The sequence below is a fragment of the Lonchura striata genome, chromosome 18 (assembly GCF_046129695.1).
Source record: "Lonchura striata isolate bLonStr1 chromosome 18, bLonStr1.mat, whole genome shotgun sequence".
NCBI classification, from domain to species: Eukaryota; Metazoa; Chordata; class Aves; order Passeriformes; family Estrildidae; genus Lonchura; species Lonchura striata.
In genome coordinates this window covers 12573836-12591937 of record NC_134620.1, presented here as the reverse complement: position 1 = coordinate 12591937, position 18102 = coordinate 12573836, and the positions used below count along the sequence as shown (strand labels likewise).

Here is an 18102-nt window from a genome sequence, read left to right as displayed (position 1 = left end):
CTCACAGCTTGATAAAGACCACTCAAACGAAATAATGGTTCCACTTGATCCACTAACTCTGGGTTTGGTTGCATATCATTTATTTCAACTTGTACAGTGAAGCTCGAATACCTGTGTGGAAAAACACTTAGTTGTTGGTTTATTCTTTCTTCTTAGGTAATATAATTTAAAAGTGGTAAATACACAGTATTTAAACTTGATACACCTGATAAAGATAAATGCATAATAAAGGAGTAGGAGTGAAACACAAGCCTTAGTCATTAAACAAACAGTATAAAAAACAGGAATAGTTCAGGACCTTAGAAAAGAAACAGATCAATTGCCTGATAGGTAAGAGGGGACCACCATGGAAAACTACTCAGATAAGAGGCCTGGTTTCCCCTTAGCACTTTCCTGTGTGCTTTCAGAGCCAAAAAGGCTTAGTACCCAGCAATAAGCCCACAGTCAGCACTGGGCTTGCTTGGAAGGAAGGGGAGTTGGGGAAATCAAGCTATAGCCCAGTTCCAAGGCACAAGCAAAATGTTCACTTCACTATAAGGAGAAAGCCAGCATTACTACTAAGGAACAGCAGCTGGGGAACAGAGCAGGTTTATGTACACAGTACAGCTTCTCTAACAGGTCATGCATTTAGAGAGATCTCCCTCACACGGCCATGCTTTATGCTTTCAGCAGAGCTGACCAGTCAGAAAAATCCACATTGCGTTTCTTTCCGAAATGTGCATTCGGCTGCAGCCCCACCAGAGCCTGCACTGAGGGACACTCAGTTTGGAGAGCACCTTGGGGAAGTGAATTTAGCATCCTTTAGAACCAAGCCCGTGCAGGCAGTCAGACACTGATCAGTGGGAGTATCTGAGGCCCAGAGACTGGCTGGGCATTGGGGAGCTGGTACAGCTGTTGAGAAGCTGCATTACACCTGGCAGACCTGTTGGGTCAATGTAAACTGTCTTACCTGACAAATCACAACCAGGGATGGGCAGCACAGACATCTCTACAACATACCTCTAGCAAACACACCACACACACTACTATGCACTACCTACAAAGAATTGGATCCCCTAGCTTTTTACTTTTTTTTTTTGGCAGATCAAGTCCATTTACAGGGTTAGAGAACCAGGCTGCCCACTCACACACATTTCCACAATGAAAAGTCCTGTGTAGGGGGAGCAGGCAGCTGCAGTAGTGCTGGCCCCCAAGTTACCTGTTTGGTTTTCCCATAGCTGAAGCTGCAGGGCTTTGGCATAGCCTCGGACTAAAATGGGAGGAAAACAGTGCATGTCTTATGGCTCCAAACTCCATAGTATTGCTCCTAAACCACCAACTGTCCTCACTGGCTTTGGAGAGAGGCCAGCAGCACAATGCTTCCATAATAAATTGCAGTTTAGGGGGAACATCAAGTGATCAAAAGATGTAAGGGACAGTTTGGGTAAGCATCTGCACCCTTGCTAATGCTGTCCTGGCTATAAGAAAAGCCAGTCTTTACTGGGAATTACCAGGCCAGATCTGACTGCAGTGGGGCCAAGGACCTTGGCACACTGCTGCTTGTGCTGTCCAGGATAAAATAAAGGAAGACAAGGGAACAGTCACTTCCTAAAGGCAGGGCATCCATGGCCAGGGTTAACAGGCAGAGACCTTACCATTAATCAAGACACTTGGCAGTCTCCTAGTGCCTTCTTCCTGAGGGCAAAGAATTACACCTTATAAGTCCCTCACAAGCTTGGGAGACTCAAATCCTCCTTCTCTGTCAGGTACCTCAAATGCCTCGTTCAAGGTCACACAACGACATCAGACTGAGAAAGGAAAGAAATTAAACCTTTTTCCCCCTTGTCCCATGCTCCAGCCACAGAACAACTGTACTTACCATGACCCCTTTCCTCAGGCAAACCTGGCTCCTCATTCTCCAGCTTTGTCCGAGCACAGAGAACTTGGGAAAGTGAGTCTGGACACCAGAGTCTCTTCCACCACATGGCAGATTATTATTTTGTACAAGCACCACAAATAATCAGAGTAATCTGACTGAAGGTGAAAGAGCTCTTCATAAGAAACAATCCATTAACTACATATACACTTAATTTACTAACAAGCCTCTGATCCACAGGCATTCACAAATTACTGGTAACAAACTTGCAAAAAATACATAGCATTGGCCCCAGAACCCAGATTAAGAGTTTGGAAAACAATTGTTTCTTTGAAAATTACTAGCTAATCATTAAGATCTTAAATTCTAAGCAAGCCCTAAGTCTATACTTAAAAACCAGCATAAGTTGTATTATTTTTAATTGTAGTAAACCATGTAATGTACATGGAAGTGAAGGATTTTACCCTGAATTTTATATTTTATAGTATATCTACCTAGATCAAGTAAAATATTTAGAGACAAACTTTTAGTGCTTCTTCTGTTGTTTAAACATTCTAAACACCACCTCTCACTCATATGTCTGCAGCAAAAATAGTTCAAACTGAACTTAAGCCCTTAAATACCTTTTCCTTTCATACACTGAATACCTAACTTACCAAGTCCTGGTCACACCAAGGCCTCTGGAAAGGTGTTAATTACCTGAGGAGGTAATTAACCTCACTTTTTGAACGTCCTGAAGATGCTGTTTCATACAACTTGGCTCACAAAGGTAGGCATTCTTTGAAAAGCTGAACAGGTGGGTTTTTGCTTTGTTCCCATGCAGTTAAAAAGGTGTCAATTAAAAACAAACCAGAACGACAAGAAATAACAACATTCCTGGTAGGTCGTGAACTCTCAAAGTGCACACGTGTGGTTGGTTTTACTGCTGCGCATGCCACTTGGCAAAAGCTTCACCCTTCTGCACGTGCCCACAGCCACGTCATGGGCATCATGCCCCTGGGACGCTGGCGTCAGTCACTGCAAATTATTTGGCATTAAAACCAGCTAAAACCAGTTCCAAATACATTTTCCTTTGGCTGCTCTGGGTTTTGTTTTGCAAAGCCCTGTTGCTGCTCACCACCACCGCTCACCTTTCTGCTGTCAGCCAGCGCCTCTCCCACCAGAAGTCAGCAGTCCAAGTGGTCAGAGATGCTCCATGTTTATGGCAAATAATCAGATGTCTGATAAGGTGTGATAACATGCTGCTATGTGAGCTCTACATCCAGCATTGAACTGAGATAGCGCCATGTCATGCTGTGTTTGCTCTGGGCTCTGGTCACCTCGTCCCCAGCGCACGCTTGGTGACGTGCCCTGGATTGAGCTGCTCAACAGAACCATAAAGTCCAGGTTCAAGAAAGAAGTTCCTCCTCTCCCACATTGGGCAAGTCATTGCATTTCAGGTTATCTTCACTGCCTTGTTTCCTGTTTTCAAAGGAAATAAAACAGCTGCTGAGTGACTCAGAAAAAGGGAAAGAAGACACCAGTTTTTAACCCTTCCCTGCCATGGGATCTTTGGGATGTTGAGCATGCATCATCTCTCACCATGTAACGGGCTGGAAGTGCCATAAAAAGATGTTTTTCATCTCATCAGAACAGCAGGATATTCCATGTCACAAACATCCCATAAAACAGTTACAGATCAGACAGGTGGGGTGTGAATGTTGTAGTCATGGACCCCATGAAAGTTTCACAACCAAACTATTTAATTTCTCCTCCAGAGCATCAGAAAAAGCTGCAAATGTCTTTTGGGTCCAAGCTGAGGTAATGACACTTACGGCAGCAGGTTCCCAGAGGAAGACAATGACCGCTCCTCCCTCTTGCTCCCCTCAAACGGATTCCCAAAGGATCGCTTCCGGATCATCGTTTTAACCAAGATCTGCAAAACCAGAATGCAGTTCATTGGGGTGCTTTTCCTTCATTCAAGAGCAATAGGAACATCCAACTTGCATGCCCAAGTAATTAAAAAAAAAACTAGTGAAAACAGGTCGAAGTTCTCTATTATTAGATATCAGAAGGAAGCATCTTTGCAAGTCTCCAGCTGCTTAATACAGGAGCTGTGTCCTCATCTGAATTCCTTGCAGGTGACAGCCACACTAGGTGTAAGAGGCTGGAAAGGAACACAAAGCCAAGTCTGGGAGGTTTCTTTCCTCTCCAGAAGTAGGTTTTACTGATTACTGCATCCAGTACCTGCAAATTCCTAGTCCTCCATGATTACCTGGCAAAATAATTCACTGAAAAGGGAGAGGGGAAGGAACTGGCACCATTTTACCTTAATGTTCATCTGAAACCCAACTGAAAGCTGGCCTTTTGTCCAGCTTTGGCTGTAAAACACAAAGTCACCAATCAGAGACTGGTGGGAACAGAGATGTGTCAGGATTCTTCTCTGGCATCCCCCAGCTTGTTTTGCTGGTGGGAGCAGACATCAAGGTGAGCAGCACTGGAGCCTGCCTCAGCAGGGGCATCCCTGAGAGCCCCTGACTCCATTTGATGTTGCTTCTCACCCCTCTGTGCCTCATGTATCTGCTCACCAGGGCACACAAAGAGCCATTTTGTGTCTGAAGGCGAGAGTGTTTTAAGAGTCAAAGCCACGTGAGTGAATCTCATACTGGAGTGTCAATGCCTGCACTTGGCTGCACAAAGATCAGGCACCAGAGGGTAATTTTGAAGATCAAATGCAAATGTGAAAATACCACATTTGCCTGGAGGCAGTATGTTATCTAACAGTCAAAGAGGTGCAGTAAAATCTGACTTGCCTTGAACTGTACTGAACACACCTGGATTTCAACAGAGCTGAGAGCGCTGATGAAGTCCCCTCTGAACAGGAAAAAGGGGGTAAACCCTTCATCAATGGTGATGCTTTTAGAGCAACATTTGCTTTTTCAGCCTGAGCAGCACAAGGTGCATTTGCATGTTCACACATTTGTGGTCAGTGAGGTTTCTGCAGGGCATCCAAAAGGGAAAGAGCTCCAGAAATTAGGCCAGATGTGGGCACAGCTATGAGATGGAAAAGTGGCTTCAAAGAGAAACCTGTTCTTCAAATAAATCACAGCCTGGGTGCCTACAGGCAGATAACGCCAGGCCAGGGAACTGTGAATGGTCGCTCGCTGCTTCTCCTAACACAAGGGCTGGTGGCACCCAAATAAATCATTAACTCAAAACCACAAAGGATTTCACTTTCTACACAGGACAGGGTTACAATGTGGTTCTCACCACCACAGTGTATTGCAGAGAATAAAAATATGAGCTTGAAAAGAGATGAGATGAAGTCACCAAGAATAGCTCCAGGCGGGGGCTGATGCACGTCGTGGCCCAGATAAAATCTCCATCCTGGGAACCTCCCACAGCCCCTCCGGCTGGACAGGGCAGGACTCCTTGTGCCTGGCCAAAATACCTACTTCTGACCACGGGCAGGTTCTGGACCAGATGCTCTTTGTGAAGACCATCAACCCAATGACATTTACCTTTGAAACTGCTCTAAAATATTCCCCTGCACTGCAGAGTATGACCATGTCCAGTGAGCTGCTGAGACTCTGAGACACCCAAGTGTCTTGCAGCACTTGTTTCCAAGAGAGGGAAGGTCTTTGCTCTAATCCTGCCCAATGCTTTTGCCCTTCAGCAGTGAACTCCAGCTGCTCAGGGCCACCCCAGCAGGCAGCGTGGACCCCACCATGCATCCACAGGCCATCAACTCCTTTGTACTCACCACTGTGGCCAGGCTGGGGATGTGCTTGACTGAATTCTCCACTTCCTCCTCTGTCACCTCGACGAGGGTGCAGTTCTCATCCTCCGTAGGCAGCAGCTCCGCTCCGTTCTTGGTGACCCAAGGGTGCAACTTCAATTAATAACACAGCCTGTCAGGAACGATTTCCTTTTTTTCATAACTCAAACAACACAAGCCTGGCAAACGCATCTCCTTGTCCAAGCTATGGCCCCTACGTGCTCCTGAAATGCCAGGGAGCAGGGCAGGGCTGTGCCATGTCACTGGTGAGCCAGCTCACCTGGGTGCCAGCAGGCACTGCACAGCCTGGAGCAGAAAATGCCGTGGTGTGGCTCATCCAGAGCCAGCACTGGCCCCAGCTACACAACCAAGCCATAACCATGGTGACCTACAGCACTGGGCATCTCTGAGCTTTAGGGAAGGAGACCTTATCTTCTCTCTCATCTTATGGATGAGACAGCACCAGGAGGCAGGAGAGATTTATTCCAGTCGACACATATGAGCAGCAGTGATGGGGAGACCCACCGAGCCCTCGTCCTGGACCTGGTTTAATCCATGACTGAAGGCAGAACCCCTGTTTCTCCTTGCCCACACACACCTGGTGACTTGGTCGGCTGCAGGAGCACAAAAGGTTCCGCAATTCCCCCGCAATCCCTTCCCCCTACCTTGCTCTCCATTCTCTCAGCTTCTCGCCCCTTCCAGGCTCCCGCAGGGGCGAAGGACCAGAAATCTCCTGCGAAAGGCTGTTGCACAGTACTTTCCTGGTAGCAGAGGAAATACTGTACTCAGGGGATTTCCTTTTGCCTGCGACTTCTATAGGCACCAAAGGTCCCAAAGCTGAGCAGGTCCCGGAGCAGGGGAAGGAGCTGGGACTTACCTACCCAGGGACCCTGGGCACAGGGGGAGGACCTAGCCTGGCGCGATCAAACTGACTCCCAAAAAAAGCCGAGCAAGGAGAACTCAACAGAAGTGAAGCCATAGCCAGCACCAGGAAAATGAGTCAGTACCTTGATTTCTGGGACCGAAATCCTAGATTCAGGATTTTTATCCAACATCCGTGTAATCAAATCCTTCAAGAAGTCTGTAATTTCTGGCCTGTGGAAAGAAAAAGGGAGAAATGAGGTGGAGAAAGAGATGGGTGCTGCCTCTGTTCTTCACCTCAGTGCCAGCTGCTATGAGCCTTCTGGGCAGAGGGGCTGGACTCCAGCCCCAGCAGGGAGGCAGCTCTGGGTTCTTGTACACCTCCTCCTCTCCAAACTCCCAGGAAAAGCAAATATTCCCTTCTGAGGCAATGTGAAGTGTGAGCCCACATTTACAGGGCAGGGAGAGACCAACTCAAAACCTGAATTTTGCAAAACCACAGAAGACCAGGACCAGCCCTACCCAGGCAGTGCTTGAGAAACAACTCAAATGAGCTGTAAAATAAGGATTGATGGGTTGTTTTTGGTTTTGAGTACTTACTGGTCTGGGAACTCCAACGTTTGGGTCTTGATTTTATTGTGTAAACTCAAGATCCTTTCATCCATAAAAGGGCACTACCACAAAGAAAAAGAGCAATGAGGAAAGCAATAATTTTTGTTAAGAGGCAGCAGTGAGGCAGCCAGAGGAGCATCAGGGTCTCATAGGGTATGAAAGAGAGCAAAGATCCAGTTACAGGGAAATTCCAGAAGATTTCCTATTATATCAATGTCTACTTTTAAACTCAATGAAAAAAACATTTAACAAAAAATTACCAATTACTAAAAGAACTCCTTTCCTAAAAAATCTATCCAAAACCAAATTTTTTTCCACTGGGGAAGAAGAGAAGCCCAGTCCTTTCGGTTGCACCCATCCCAGGGACAGGCAAAGGTTTCCCATTTCCATCCACAAATCCTCATCTCCACTCAACTCAACAGGGACACAAGGTGCCAGTCCCACTGCTTACCCGGAACATGGGAGGTACAAACAAACCCCCCAGACACCAACAGCACTGAAAAATTAATCTCATTACCTGCCCAAACACGAAGCAGTACAGTGTGATCCCCATGGCCCAGACATCCAAAGCCTGCAGAGTGAAGAAAGCGCAGTTAAATCTACAACAAGATTTCTGTTTGTGCCAAGGTTAGTCCTTGCACAAAGAAACCATTCAAATTGCTATTAAATACCTTTCCAGAGAAGATTTTCCTGGTTTCTGAGAGAGTCTCTGGGGCCATGAAGGCAGGAGTGCCCACTGTGTTGGTTAAGAGGGCATCAGCTCCCTTGAACTCGTTGCTCACTCCGAAGTCGGCGATCTTGACGTGCCCATCTTCCCCCACGAGGAGGTTGGAAGGTTTAATATCCCGATGGATTATCTTCTGATAGTGCACTGCAGCCAGAGGGACAATGAGTGGTGCAGCAGCAGCACTGGTTTGCAGCAAAGGAGCCACCAGGGCTCCATGTGGCTCTTTCTGCTAACACCACAACCAGCCCGTTTTAAAAGCCCCTGTGCAGCATGAGCCACCAGAAATGGCACTGTACATAAGCAGAAAGGCCAGCTGCAGGTGCTTAGGGAAAAAAAAAAAACAAAAAGAAGGAAGCCCATCCTTTTTCAGAGACACTTACAGTATTCAATGCCCTTGATCAGATCCTGGAAGTAGAACCGAGCCTGGTCCTCACTGAGAGGTTTCAAGGTTGGGATTTCCATCACAGGGCTGTGAAGGCAACAGAGAACAGAGTTCATTCCCCACCTGGATGTGCTGAAACAGGGACCGAAGGCTTTGTCAAGAACACACAACCCCAAACACAGGCACAAAGTACACAGGGTGTACTCAACTGTAACCAGGCCAGGGAAATGCTACTCAAACCTCAAACCCCAACCATGAAATTCCTCATCACCTCTGCAACCCATTCCCACATTGGGTGGCCACCCACAAACCCATCTCTTATTCAATTGTTAGCAGGATTAAATCTGGAATTCAGTACTCACCCCTGCTTCACCAGCTCAAACACTGCAACACAAAAGAGAAGGTGATTACACATTGCTTACAGGGTATGGCTCCTGCGAGCATAGCCTCAACACAAAAGCAATTATTTTAATGACAAAAATTCTAAAAATAATATGTTATTTTTTAAAAAGAGATGCTGTCTTATGCAAGGCACGTGGCATTTGGGTTGCTCCCATTTTCAGTTAAGAGGATGCTGCCAACTATCTTCTCAGTGTTGCAGCTTTAGCAACATGAAGTGTCCTCCATGGCACAAAAAACCCCCTAGTTTTGCTTGCCACCAAAAAGGCTGAGCCCACACCCTGAGCAAACCTCAGTACTTGGCCATGAAGGCATCACATGCTCTCCACTAGTACAAGCTGAACGTAAATGATAGAAAAAAACCTTCTTCAAAAGTTGTGTATTACCAACAACTGCAGTCTGCCAGACAGGTTGGGATGTGGCTCTTAACTTGTGCCTTTTTCCCAAAGCCAGAGAAATAAAACTGCTTTCTATCATTCCAGCTTCAAAGCTGAGAACATCAATGCTGGTGCCTCTCATGGCAAAGCATGCCCTGGTGTCAAATTAACGCCAATAGAGTGCTATAAAGCACTCCTATCTCTGTTCACAACCCAGACTGCATCTCATTTGCTCCTCTAGCACATCAGGCTATACCCACGGTGGAGGAGAGACCCAGCCCTGTGCACAGAGCTGCTCCAAAACACAGTGGGAACCTTTTTCCCCATCCCTCTGACACCCCAGGGCAGTGGGAAGTTACCCATGTACAGGTGATCCTCACTGGGGTCATCCAGGACCTGCCAAAACAAGCAAAAAGCAATTAAACAGTGCCAAGAAAGCCTTGCAAATTAAGCACTGTGATATTTTATTTAGCAGCCATCTCAGTTCTGCACCATCTGCACCATCAGCATGGTCTGCTCATCTCTGAGCTTCTACCCACTAGAGTAGGGAAAAAAAGAGGACAGAGATGTAGCTGTACTTCAAGGAAGCAAATATTTAAAACACACAGGAAGCATCATCTGACTCATGAGCCAAATAAACTCCAGCCTGCACATCCTTAATTCTTGATTTTTGGACTGTTTCATAGAGGCGGTGGGTGGAGGGCAAGGCAGCTACACTGTTGAACTCACAGAAAACACCAGTTCTTCCCCAAAACCTGTCTCAGCACTTGTTTCCTCCACTGAAGAAACATTTTTCTGCATTTTCCTTTCTGAGCAGGGAAGAAAAAAATCTTTTGGGAGGTGAGAATAAAAAACCTTCTAAACTAAGGAAAACACAAAATTCTCCCAAAGGCAGGACCTGCCCTTTCTCCCTTCTTGGGTCACTCCCCTTCACCCAGCCCATCCCTGCAGCATTCAGGCTCCAGCACACTCAAGGATAAGTTTTGGAAAGGCCAGCCCTTACCTCCACCAGCTTCACCACGTTGGGGTGGTCCAGCTTCTTCAGGATGGCAATCTCCTGGTAGACCTGTTCGATGGGCCCTCTGGGCTGCAGGCAGCCCTCGGAAGCAGCTTTGGCCCCACGGGGCGGCGGGCGGCCTGCGGGAAAGGCAAAGATATGTCCAGGTGGGAACAATCCCCCAGGATTCCCAAAATATCCCCCACCCAAAAGACTTTCTGCTACTTACGGGGGAAGCCCGCCTGTCTCATCAGCTTCTTTTTTGAGAGAACCTTCATTGCCTGCAAGAGGGGAACAAACGTGGAATTTGGGGCAAGTCAAGGATAAAATGTGGCTGATGGGATGGGGCAGGGAGTCAGCAGAGGGGATCCATCCCCCTCCCACCTGCTCCACTGCAGGTTCTGGGGCTGTGTGCTACTCACATAGTAGGTGTTATCATCCTCGTTGTAGGCCAGCTTCACCACCCCATAGGAGCCCTGGAGAGGGGCACAGCCATGGAGCACAAGTTAGGGACCATCCAGAAAACCCACATCACCAAACCAGGCTCTGGGTTCCTCCTCAAACCCACCCCACAGGGATCACAGAGCTGGTGGGCGATGCTGGGATGAGCAGGGGGGTGTACAGTCTGACATCACACTGACAGCAAAGAAAAGCTTCAAATGCCCCATTGTGTGGGAGGGAGGGGGAAGGGGGGAAGGGGGAAAATTAGTAATAATTTTAAAAATATATAATTCAATTGGCACCACTCAGAACAGAACAGCAAGTAACAAAGAGCTGCTGCAGTGAGTGGCTGGACTTGCTCCACACACCCTCCCAACCCAAAACCCTTCATCCCACCCCAAACCCAATATTCACCTTCCCAATCTCATCCTTCAGCTTGTACTGGTTGAGCTGCACACAGTCCTGTGGGGAGAGAGCAGGGAGAGTTGGCATGAGCCACAAAACTGCTCACATTTATTCTTCTCCTTTTCAATCTCCTGCAAAACTTTCTCTGCAAACTCACACCTCATCCTGCTCTGCCCAAGCACCTGCGTGGGCTGGGCACCTTTGATTCATGAGCCACAAAACCACCCACCAAGCCACACATTTGTGTGTTTATAGAGGGCTAATTGCAAATGTTAACGGCTGGGCAGGCGATCCTGTCCTGTCCACTCATGTGGAACGAGAGTGGCAGACAGGGAGAGCCCTGAGGGGTTTAATGCTGGCAACCTGGTGCCGAGTAATTTTATTTCTTCTGGGCAAAGCAGCCACTTGCTGCCTGTTTTCTGTCAGGCTGGGGGCAGGCAGGCCTGTTTTCTCTTTAGATCTCAATGAAATTCTCTGGTTGTTTTTATTTTTCAGGAGTAAAGAAAGAACCTTGCGCTACACTCCTGGCTTCCGTCAAACACAGCCGTGAGAGCTAATGGCATCAGCAAAGGCACAAAAACCAGTGAGTTGGGGTCTCACCTCCTTGAGGGCTCTCCCCATGGCCCAGGATGTCCCAGGGCCCCTTGCCACATACCTGCAGACACACTGTGGGGACATATCCCAAAAAAAAACAAGCGAGAAGAAATGCCGTGGTGGAAAAATCCAGGCAGATGGGGGCAGGAGAACTGCAGCAGCAGTGTTCATCCCCCTCACCTGTAACATTAATTCCCCTCACCTGTAACGTTCATCCCCCTCACCTGCAATCCTGTGATGGACACACGGTTGGACTCCACCGTCGGCCGCCGCGGCAGCCGTGGGGAGGAGTGTGGGGACGTCACGGGGGAGTAGGGGAGGGAGGGGTAGATGAAGCGTTGGTTGGCACCGTCGCCGTGCCCGGGCGAGCGGGCAGGCTGCGGCCGCTCCTGCAGGGACAGCTTGCGGCCGGAGAGGTGCAGCTTCCGGCCGTCCCCAAAGCCCTCAGTGCCGGGCACGTCCATCTCCTCCTCGCTGGCGCTCCCCGCGGCGTCGTGCTCGGTCACCACGATGAGCGAGGCCATGCTGGTGGGGCTCAGCGCCGGGGGGTCCCGCAGTGCCGTGGGGGCTCGGCGGCCGCAGCCTCCGGCGCAGCAGAGGGGCTGTGGGGTGAGCCGGCTGCTGGGGACACGTGGTGGACCAATGGCTTCATCCTGGCCATGCTGCGGTGTGGAGATGTGCCTGAAAACACAGAGTGGGTCAGCCAGGCTCTCTGGAAAGCAGGATTTCCTGCTGGCCATTGTGCTACGGGTTGATTTATTCATTCCATAAGGAATGGTGAAGCCAAAGGAGGAAGTGCAGTATGGCATCAGGATGCACAATCAACTCTGCCATGGGACAGACCCCAGGACAGAGCCAGCCTCAACCCCAGGGCTGCCACCACTGCTTCTTCCACCCTTTTTATTCAAACACCTCCAGGGAATAACAACTCTATCATCTCCACTATGGAAATACTACAAGGGGTTATTTTAAAGGGGCAGGATAAAGAATTGCGATATATTGGCATAAATACCACTGAGTTCCCTGCTTTACTGCTCAAAGTGGGCACATCTCTGCCAAGTCCACCCAAACAATGCAGTTCAGGGACACAGGGACCCACTTACCAAGCGTGGGGTGCAGGACCAGCCCCCTGGCTCACTGCTTCGTCCCCATCATTGCCAGTGATTTCTCTTCCTTGTCCTGTGGCCTTTTGTGCAAAACTCAGGTACCCAAACCTTGAGATAAATGAGAAAACTGTTAGCAACAAAAATTTTTTTAAAAAATCAAATAATTATGTGATAATTAAAAAATACGAGAAAATTATGTTAATTCACACATGCTAGGCATTCCACAGCACCTGAGGCTGTTCAGTGGTTGGCTGGCTGTAAACCATCACTCTTCCCTGCCCCAACACTGGTGCTGTTTTTAATTTCTAGGTTAACAAGTTGCCACAGAAGGAAGTGAAAAAAAAATATCCTGAAACAACCAGCCCAGAAGCAGGAACAGGGTTTGAGGCGTTTTTCTGCCTGGTTCCCACACCTCGACGAGGCGGCCGGTTAAAATTAGCTTCACTCATCTCCATTGAAGTTTCCATGCTGCACCCGCAGCACAACCACTCTGAATCAGCCCAGCAGAAATTATGGGTCAAGTACAGAAATCAAATCGTCTCCCCCATCCTCGAAGCTTCACAATGGCCTAATTGCTGTTTTCAACACTGATCTATAAACCAGAGCTTTTGTGCCCAAGTGGGATCGGGCTGGAGCTGAAGCCAATGCGGCACCGCTCTCTGCTCCGAGGCATGGAGAAGCACAGGGATGGGGAGGCTATAAATAAGCCAATGAACAGCAACAAGGACAAACTATTCCAGAAACGCCGAGTTTCATGGGGCTGAATCCACTCCTGGACAGGGCTTTGCTGGATGAGAGAGCCAGGAGCCACCAGCCAAGTCAAATTCCCCCTGCAGTGCTGCTGGCAGCCCACAGCAGCGTGTTTTAATGCACTCCCAGATGGATTAAAACAAACAGGCAGCCCCCCCCCATTCATCCTGAATTCACAGGGATGCATCTTGAGGCCATTTGCCTGGCCTGTTTTGGGCACCCCTCCAGTGGGCACATATAAATAGCTGCCCTGAAGCCGGAGCCGATCCGGAATGCTGTGCCCTCTACCCTCACCGTGCTCTGCAGCCACACCAAAAAAGGCAGCTCATCGGGGCAGCCTTGGGTTGAAACCACCCCAGGAACATCGCTGGCAGCAGCACCAGTCCCCAGTGGTGCCACAGCACGGCTGGGCATCCCATCCTGCCCCCAGAGCATTGCCTACATCTCCATTTCCAAGGGTTCCTGATAAACTTCGCCAGGCTTGAGCAAAATTGAGTTATGAAGCCTCAGTCACACTTGAGAGCTGAGCGCATCCTGGCTGGCGGGAGTTAATTGGCTTGACCAGGATAAACATATCAAGTCTGATTAATTCAAGCAGGATTCCCCAGGCTCTATAAACTAAAAGTCATCCAAGTACCATCATAATATCATCTGAGGTGAGAAATCAGAGGGGTTTTCCCCCTGCATGTGGGCAAAGGGTCAGAGGATGGGGGTTTTAAGAAATTGCTGAGATGACACCCCATCTGAGTGAAACCCAAAAGTGCGGTCACGCTGTTGAACACAGTCCTGTTATCCTTAATAAGCACACGAGGAGTAGGAGGAGGAGAACAGTTGTATTCCCAGCCAGAGAGAAAAGTAAAATAGCTGAAATGAGGGCAGTAATCCCAAAGAGAGAAAATACAGCCTGGGGGCTTTGGCTTCACCAACCCATCCTGGCCCTTGCCTGCAGAAAAGCAGCACATTCTAGTATGAACTCCAGCAGATCCTTACGTAAAAGGGAGCAGCACATGCCCACAAAATCCTCAGGAAATATAACAGCCTGGTGTATAGGAATGATTTATCGGCACAGCTTTTGGCTGCAATCCATATATAACCCATAGCGGCTGCAGCAGGATTATCGAAGCAATCAGTCTCGCATCTAATTCAGCAAGGAGAGGGATATTAAAATGAAAAGAGGTCTGTGAAACCCTGGCAGCAGCTCTCCCTCTCGCTCAGCGTCCACGTGGCTTGAGCGGAAGCGAGTGGGAGTGGAATCAGCCCCCTCGAGGTGAGGGATTTTCACAGCCCCTCGTCCATCCCAGCTCTCTGAGAGCGCGTGGGCCCTGCTGGATGCGGCCACCTCCGCAGGGAACACGCTGACCGATTCCAGGGAGTGCAGAGGGTGACACCTTGCAGCCAGCACTGGCTGCAGGGATTTCAATCAGAGCGTAAGGATGCATCTGCCTGCCCTTCCCTCCCCTGTTTCTCTACCCAGATGCAGGGGTTGCACACTCGCCTCCCCCACACCTGTCTCACTGTGGCAAGGCCAGACACAGATCAGTCCTTCCCAAGGGAGTGAGACTTGGTGGCAGCTCGGCAGTGACCCCTCCATCCATCCTTCCATGGGGGTCAGCTCACAAATCGCAACTTCAGCTGTTTATAACAAAACTGAACTCAAACCACCAAAACCAGGGCTGATTTTACTTGCACAGATCCTCCCCTGCTACTGCTCGAGTTTGGTTAAAAGCCAAGCAGGGCCAGCCTGGGGCAGTTATTGGTCTCCCTGGGCACAGTCCAGTGGCTATTTTGCTCTCCCCGGTCACGGTCAGCGGTGGAAGTGCCCATGCCAAGAGTGGTGTCATCTGCAGCAATGGGGGCATTGATCACAGTTTCCCTTCCTACGGGTGAGCACAGACCTTGCCAGAAATATATTAGTCACTGTAGTATACAAAGACCATATGCATGCCCCAACAGAGTTTTAATGGGAAAAAAAATCTCTCAGCAGCTTCTCTAGAAGTCAGAGGACACCCAAATTTATGAGAAACAGGCACTCATCTAGGCTCCGTCTAGGACAGGTCCCTGTGCCAAAGCAGAGAAGCTTTTCATCATTCCCAGGGCAAATGGAAGAGCCTCCTGCACTGCCTGGCCCAGCCAACACAGAGTGGAAAGAATTGGGGGGAAAAAATGCAAAGCCAGGCTGGTAACATTGTAATGTCACAACATCCAGCAGCAGGTTTCAATACGAGTCACAAAAACATCTTTAGCAAGGTTTTTTTTATAATTTTGAGGATACTGAAGCAATATATAATGAGCATTCCAAAAGAGCATCAACTTCAGAGATGATGTTGAGCATGGGCCAGGATAAGCTCAGGACACCTCCATCACCTTGTCCAGCACTGCCAAGCAACTCCCAGCTTTCCTGGAAACATCAGCTCCAGTCCACAATGCCCACAAGAGAGGAAACCAGAGCAGCTCTCCACTTTGTGAACACCACTTAGAAGACATTAGGGCAGAGTTGAAAGCAAAGGCTCCAAGGCTTCTCCAAATTACCTCCCTGGAACAGCACTGGTCCATCAGACACCCCTCACAGCACACTCAGGTATGTGCTTTGGAGGTTTGTTGGATGTTTTTCCCTAGAGAAGATGCTCATGGAGAGCCAGGACAAGGACAGGGCTCCTTCTCCCAGGAGAGGGGCAGTCTCTGTGAGTGTGGGCCATGAAGGCAGCTCTGGTGCCCACAGCTGCCACACATCTCTCCATCCTCTCTCCTGTCTCCCTGGCCCTGAGGACAACCTGGTCCTGTTCCCAGGGGTGGTTTCTGCCCCTGCAGCATTGCAGTCAGCCCACAGCTCCATCACAGCATCTTCCCGTGGTCATCTCACTTTGCTCTTGGTCTCGACTGGTACCTTCATGCTCCTGATGCTCTGTGCCGTGCACGTGGCTGCAGGGCTGCATCCCACCTCCTAACCGCGCTCTGTCACTCGCAGCAACCCAACCTGTGGCTTCTGATGAGCCCCATCCCCTGTACACAGACCTCCACCAGCTCCATCCCCATTCTCACTTGTCCCTTGACCTTAAAAAACCCTCCTTTCCCCAACCCCGTGGCCTATCTTTCCCGGGACCCCTGATCCCGGCCCTCAACCCCCGGACGGGAGCCCCGGGGGTCTGTGGGACACGCGGTGCGCCCACCCGGTCCCATCGCCGCGCCCGCGGCGCCGCCGCCCGCCGGCACCGGGCACGTGTGGGGGCCGGCGGCAGCGGGATGTCCGCGGGGCCCGGGCGGCCACGGGAACGGGGAAACGCGGGGGTGTCCGCACAGGCCGCCCGCGAGAGAGCCCCGTCCGGAGGCGATGCCGTTCGGCCGCAGGGCAGCCCCAGCCCCGGCTCCATCCCCGGCTCGGCCGCCCCCGCCCGCCCGCTCCCTCCGGGCGCGGCTTTGTCTCCGCCACCGCGGGCGCATCCCCCGCCGGGCCCGCCCGGCCTCCCCGCCCGTTCCCGCAGCACCGACCTGGCGGGGAGCGACCCCGGGACCCCGCAGCCCCCCCAGCCCCCGCCGCGCTGGGCCGGAGCGCCGCTGCCCGGCGCCGCCTTCGCTTTCGGTTCCGCTCCGGCGGCGGCAGCGAGGGAAGGAGGGAGGGAAGGAGGGAGGGAGCGATGGAAGGAGGGAGGGAGAGAGGGAGGCCCCGCTCCGCCCCGGGGAAGGGGCAGGTTTCCCCCCGGGCAGCCGCATCCTGCCCGCCCTCCCCCTGTAAGCCGCTGTTGCGGTGTGTTTTGTTGTTTTGTTTATTTACAATTTTTTCCCTCAGTGTTTTATTCCTCCCCGGGCCGCGTGGCCCCGCGTCACCGCCCCGCGGGATGCAGCGCGGAGCCCCGGCCGGTCCCGCTGCCGCCGACCCCACTGAGGCTCCCCGCGTCCGCCTCGGAGGGACGCGAACCCGGCGTCCCCCGGCGCCGCTGCCGCCCCCTGCCCCCGTGCGAACACCGGGCTTCCAGCGCCAGGTCGGCTGCCGGCAAACCGGGTGACCTGCGCCAGTTCCCCCGCACGGAGCGATTGCCCAAATCATCACCTAAAGGGGAGGTTTGGAAAACAGTTGTTTGGAAATGCCGCAGACCACTACCAAAGAGTTCCCGCTCAAGTTGCAGCTCTGCAGTGTTGAGACAGAGCTCACGGGCACGGCCTTTAACACCCCGGCTGACACCAGCCCTCGGCAAACATACCCCTTGCTTTGTCCGGTATTTGGGGTTTGTTTTTATTTCCATCCAGCACCATTTCTGCACCAAGCTCACCCCCGGTTTTCTTTTCATGAAGCGACAGCTTCAGCTTTTAGCAATGCAAATGCCACAGCTGACCAAACCCTCTTCCTCATTTTGCTTCAAGGCTCGTTCGTGGGCACCACTTTGACACTGTAGAGCTCCCCAGAGTAGAGCCAGCTTTGCTCCTCCATGCCAGATTTGTCGATAAACACTGTCTTTCTGACCAGACTCTTGAAAGCCACTCTAAAAATCAGGTTTATGCACTTACCGGAACACAGTAGGTGCTCCGAACATGTTAGGGCTTAAACTCCTCGATGTTGGTTAAAACACAGCAGAGAGGGAATGAGCCCTCACCAGCGTTCCACAAAGCTGGGTTCCCCTTTGCTGTTGGAAACCTCCTTTTAAAATCAAGGCCCTGAAGATCTGCCAACAGTCCCGATGCAGCACTAATTAATGGAATGTGTAAACTACCACCGGACTATCCTTGTCTCAGCCACACCTTAGTACTTCTCTCTTCCTCCTTACCTGACCCAGCTCCAGCAGAACCAGGTTTAAGTCTGATCTGGCAATGCCACAGTTAAATCTGCTGCTTCAAGCAGGGTAGCTC

The 18102-nt window shown here is 50.5% G+C and overlaps 1 protein-coding gene across 1 annotated transcript; it reads right to left on the bottom strand.

Moving 5' to 3' along the window:
- Positions 1–57: 57 nt before the first annotated feature.
- CAMKK2 (calcium/calmodulin dependent protein kinase kinase 2) lies at positions 58–16859 on the bottom strand. The gene is made up of 18 exons (XM_021532723.2): positions 16750–16859; positions 12511–12621; positions 11632–12088; positions 10823–10870; positions 10390–10443; positions 10197–10248; positions 9974–10107; positions 9330–9366; positions 8557–8578; positions 8193–8281; positions 7757–7956; positions 7603–7656; positions 7074–7147; positions 6620–6707; positions 6278–6373; positions 5598–5726; positions 3670–3770; positions 58–3316 (listed from the first exon to the last, which is right to left on the bottom strand). The coding sequence occupies exons 3-18, from the start codon at positions 11929–11931 to the stop codon at positions 3244–3246; spliced, it is 1551 nt and encodes a 516-aa protein (XP_021388398.1). The 5' UTR covers positions 11932–12088; positions 12511–12621; positions 16750–16859; the 3' UTR covers positions 58–3243.
- Positions 16860–18102: the final 1243 nt, after the last annotated feature.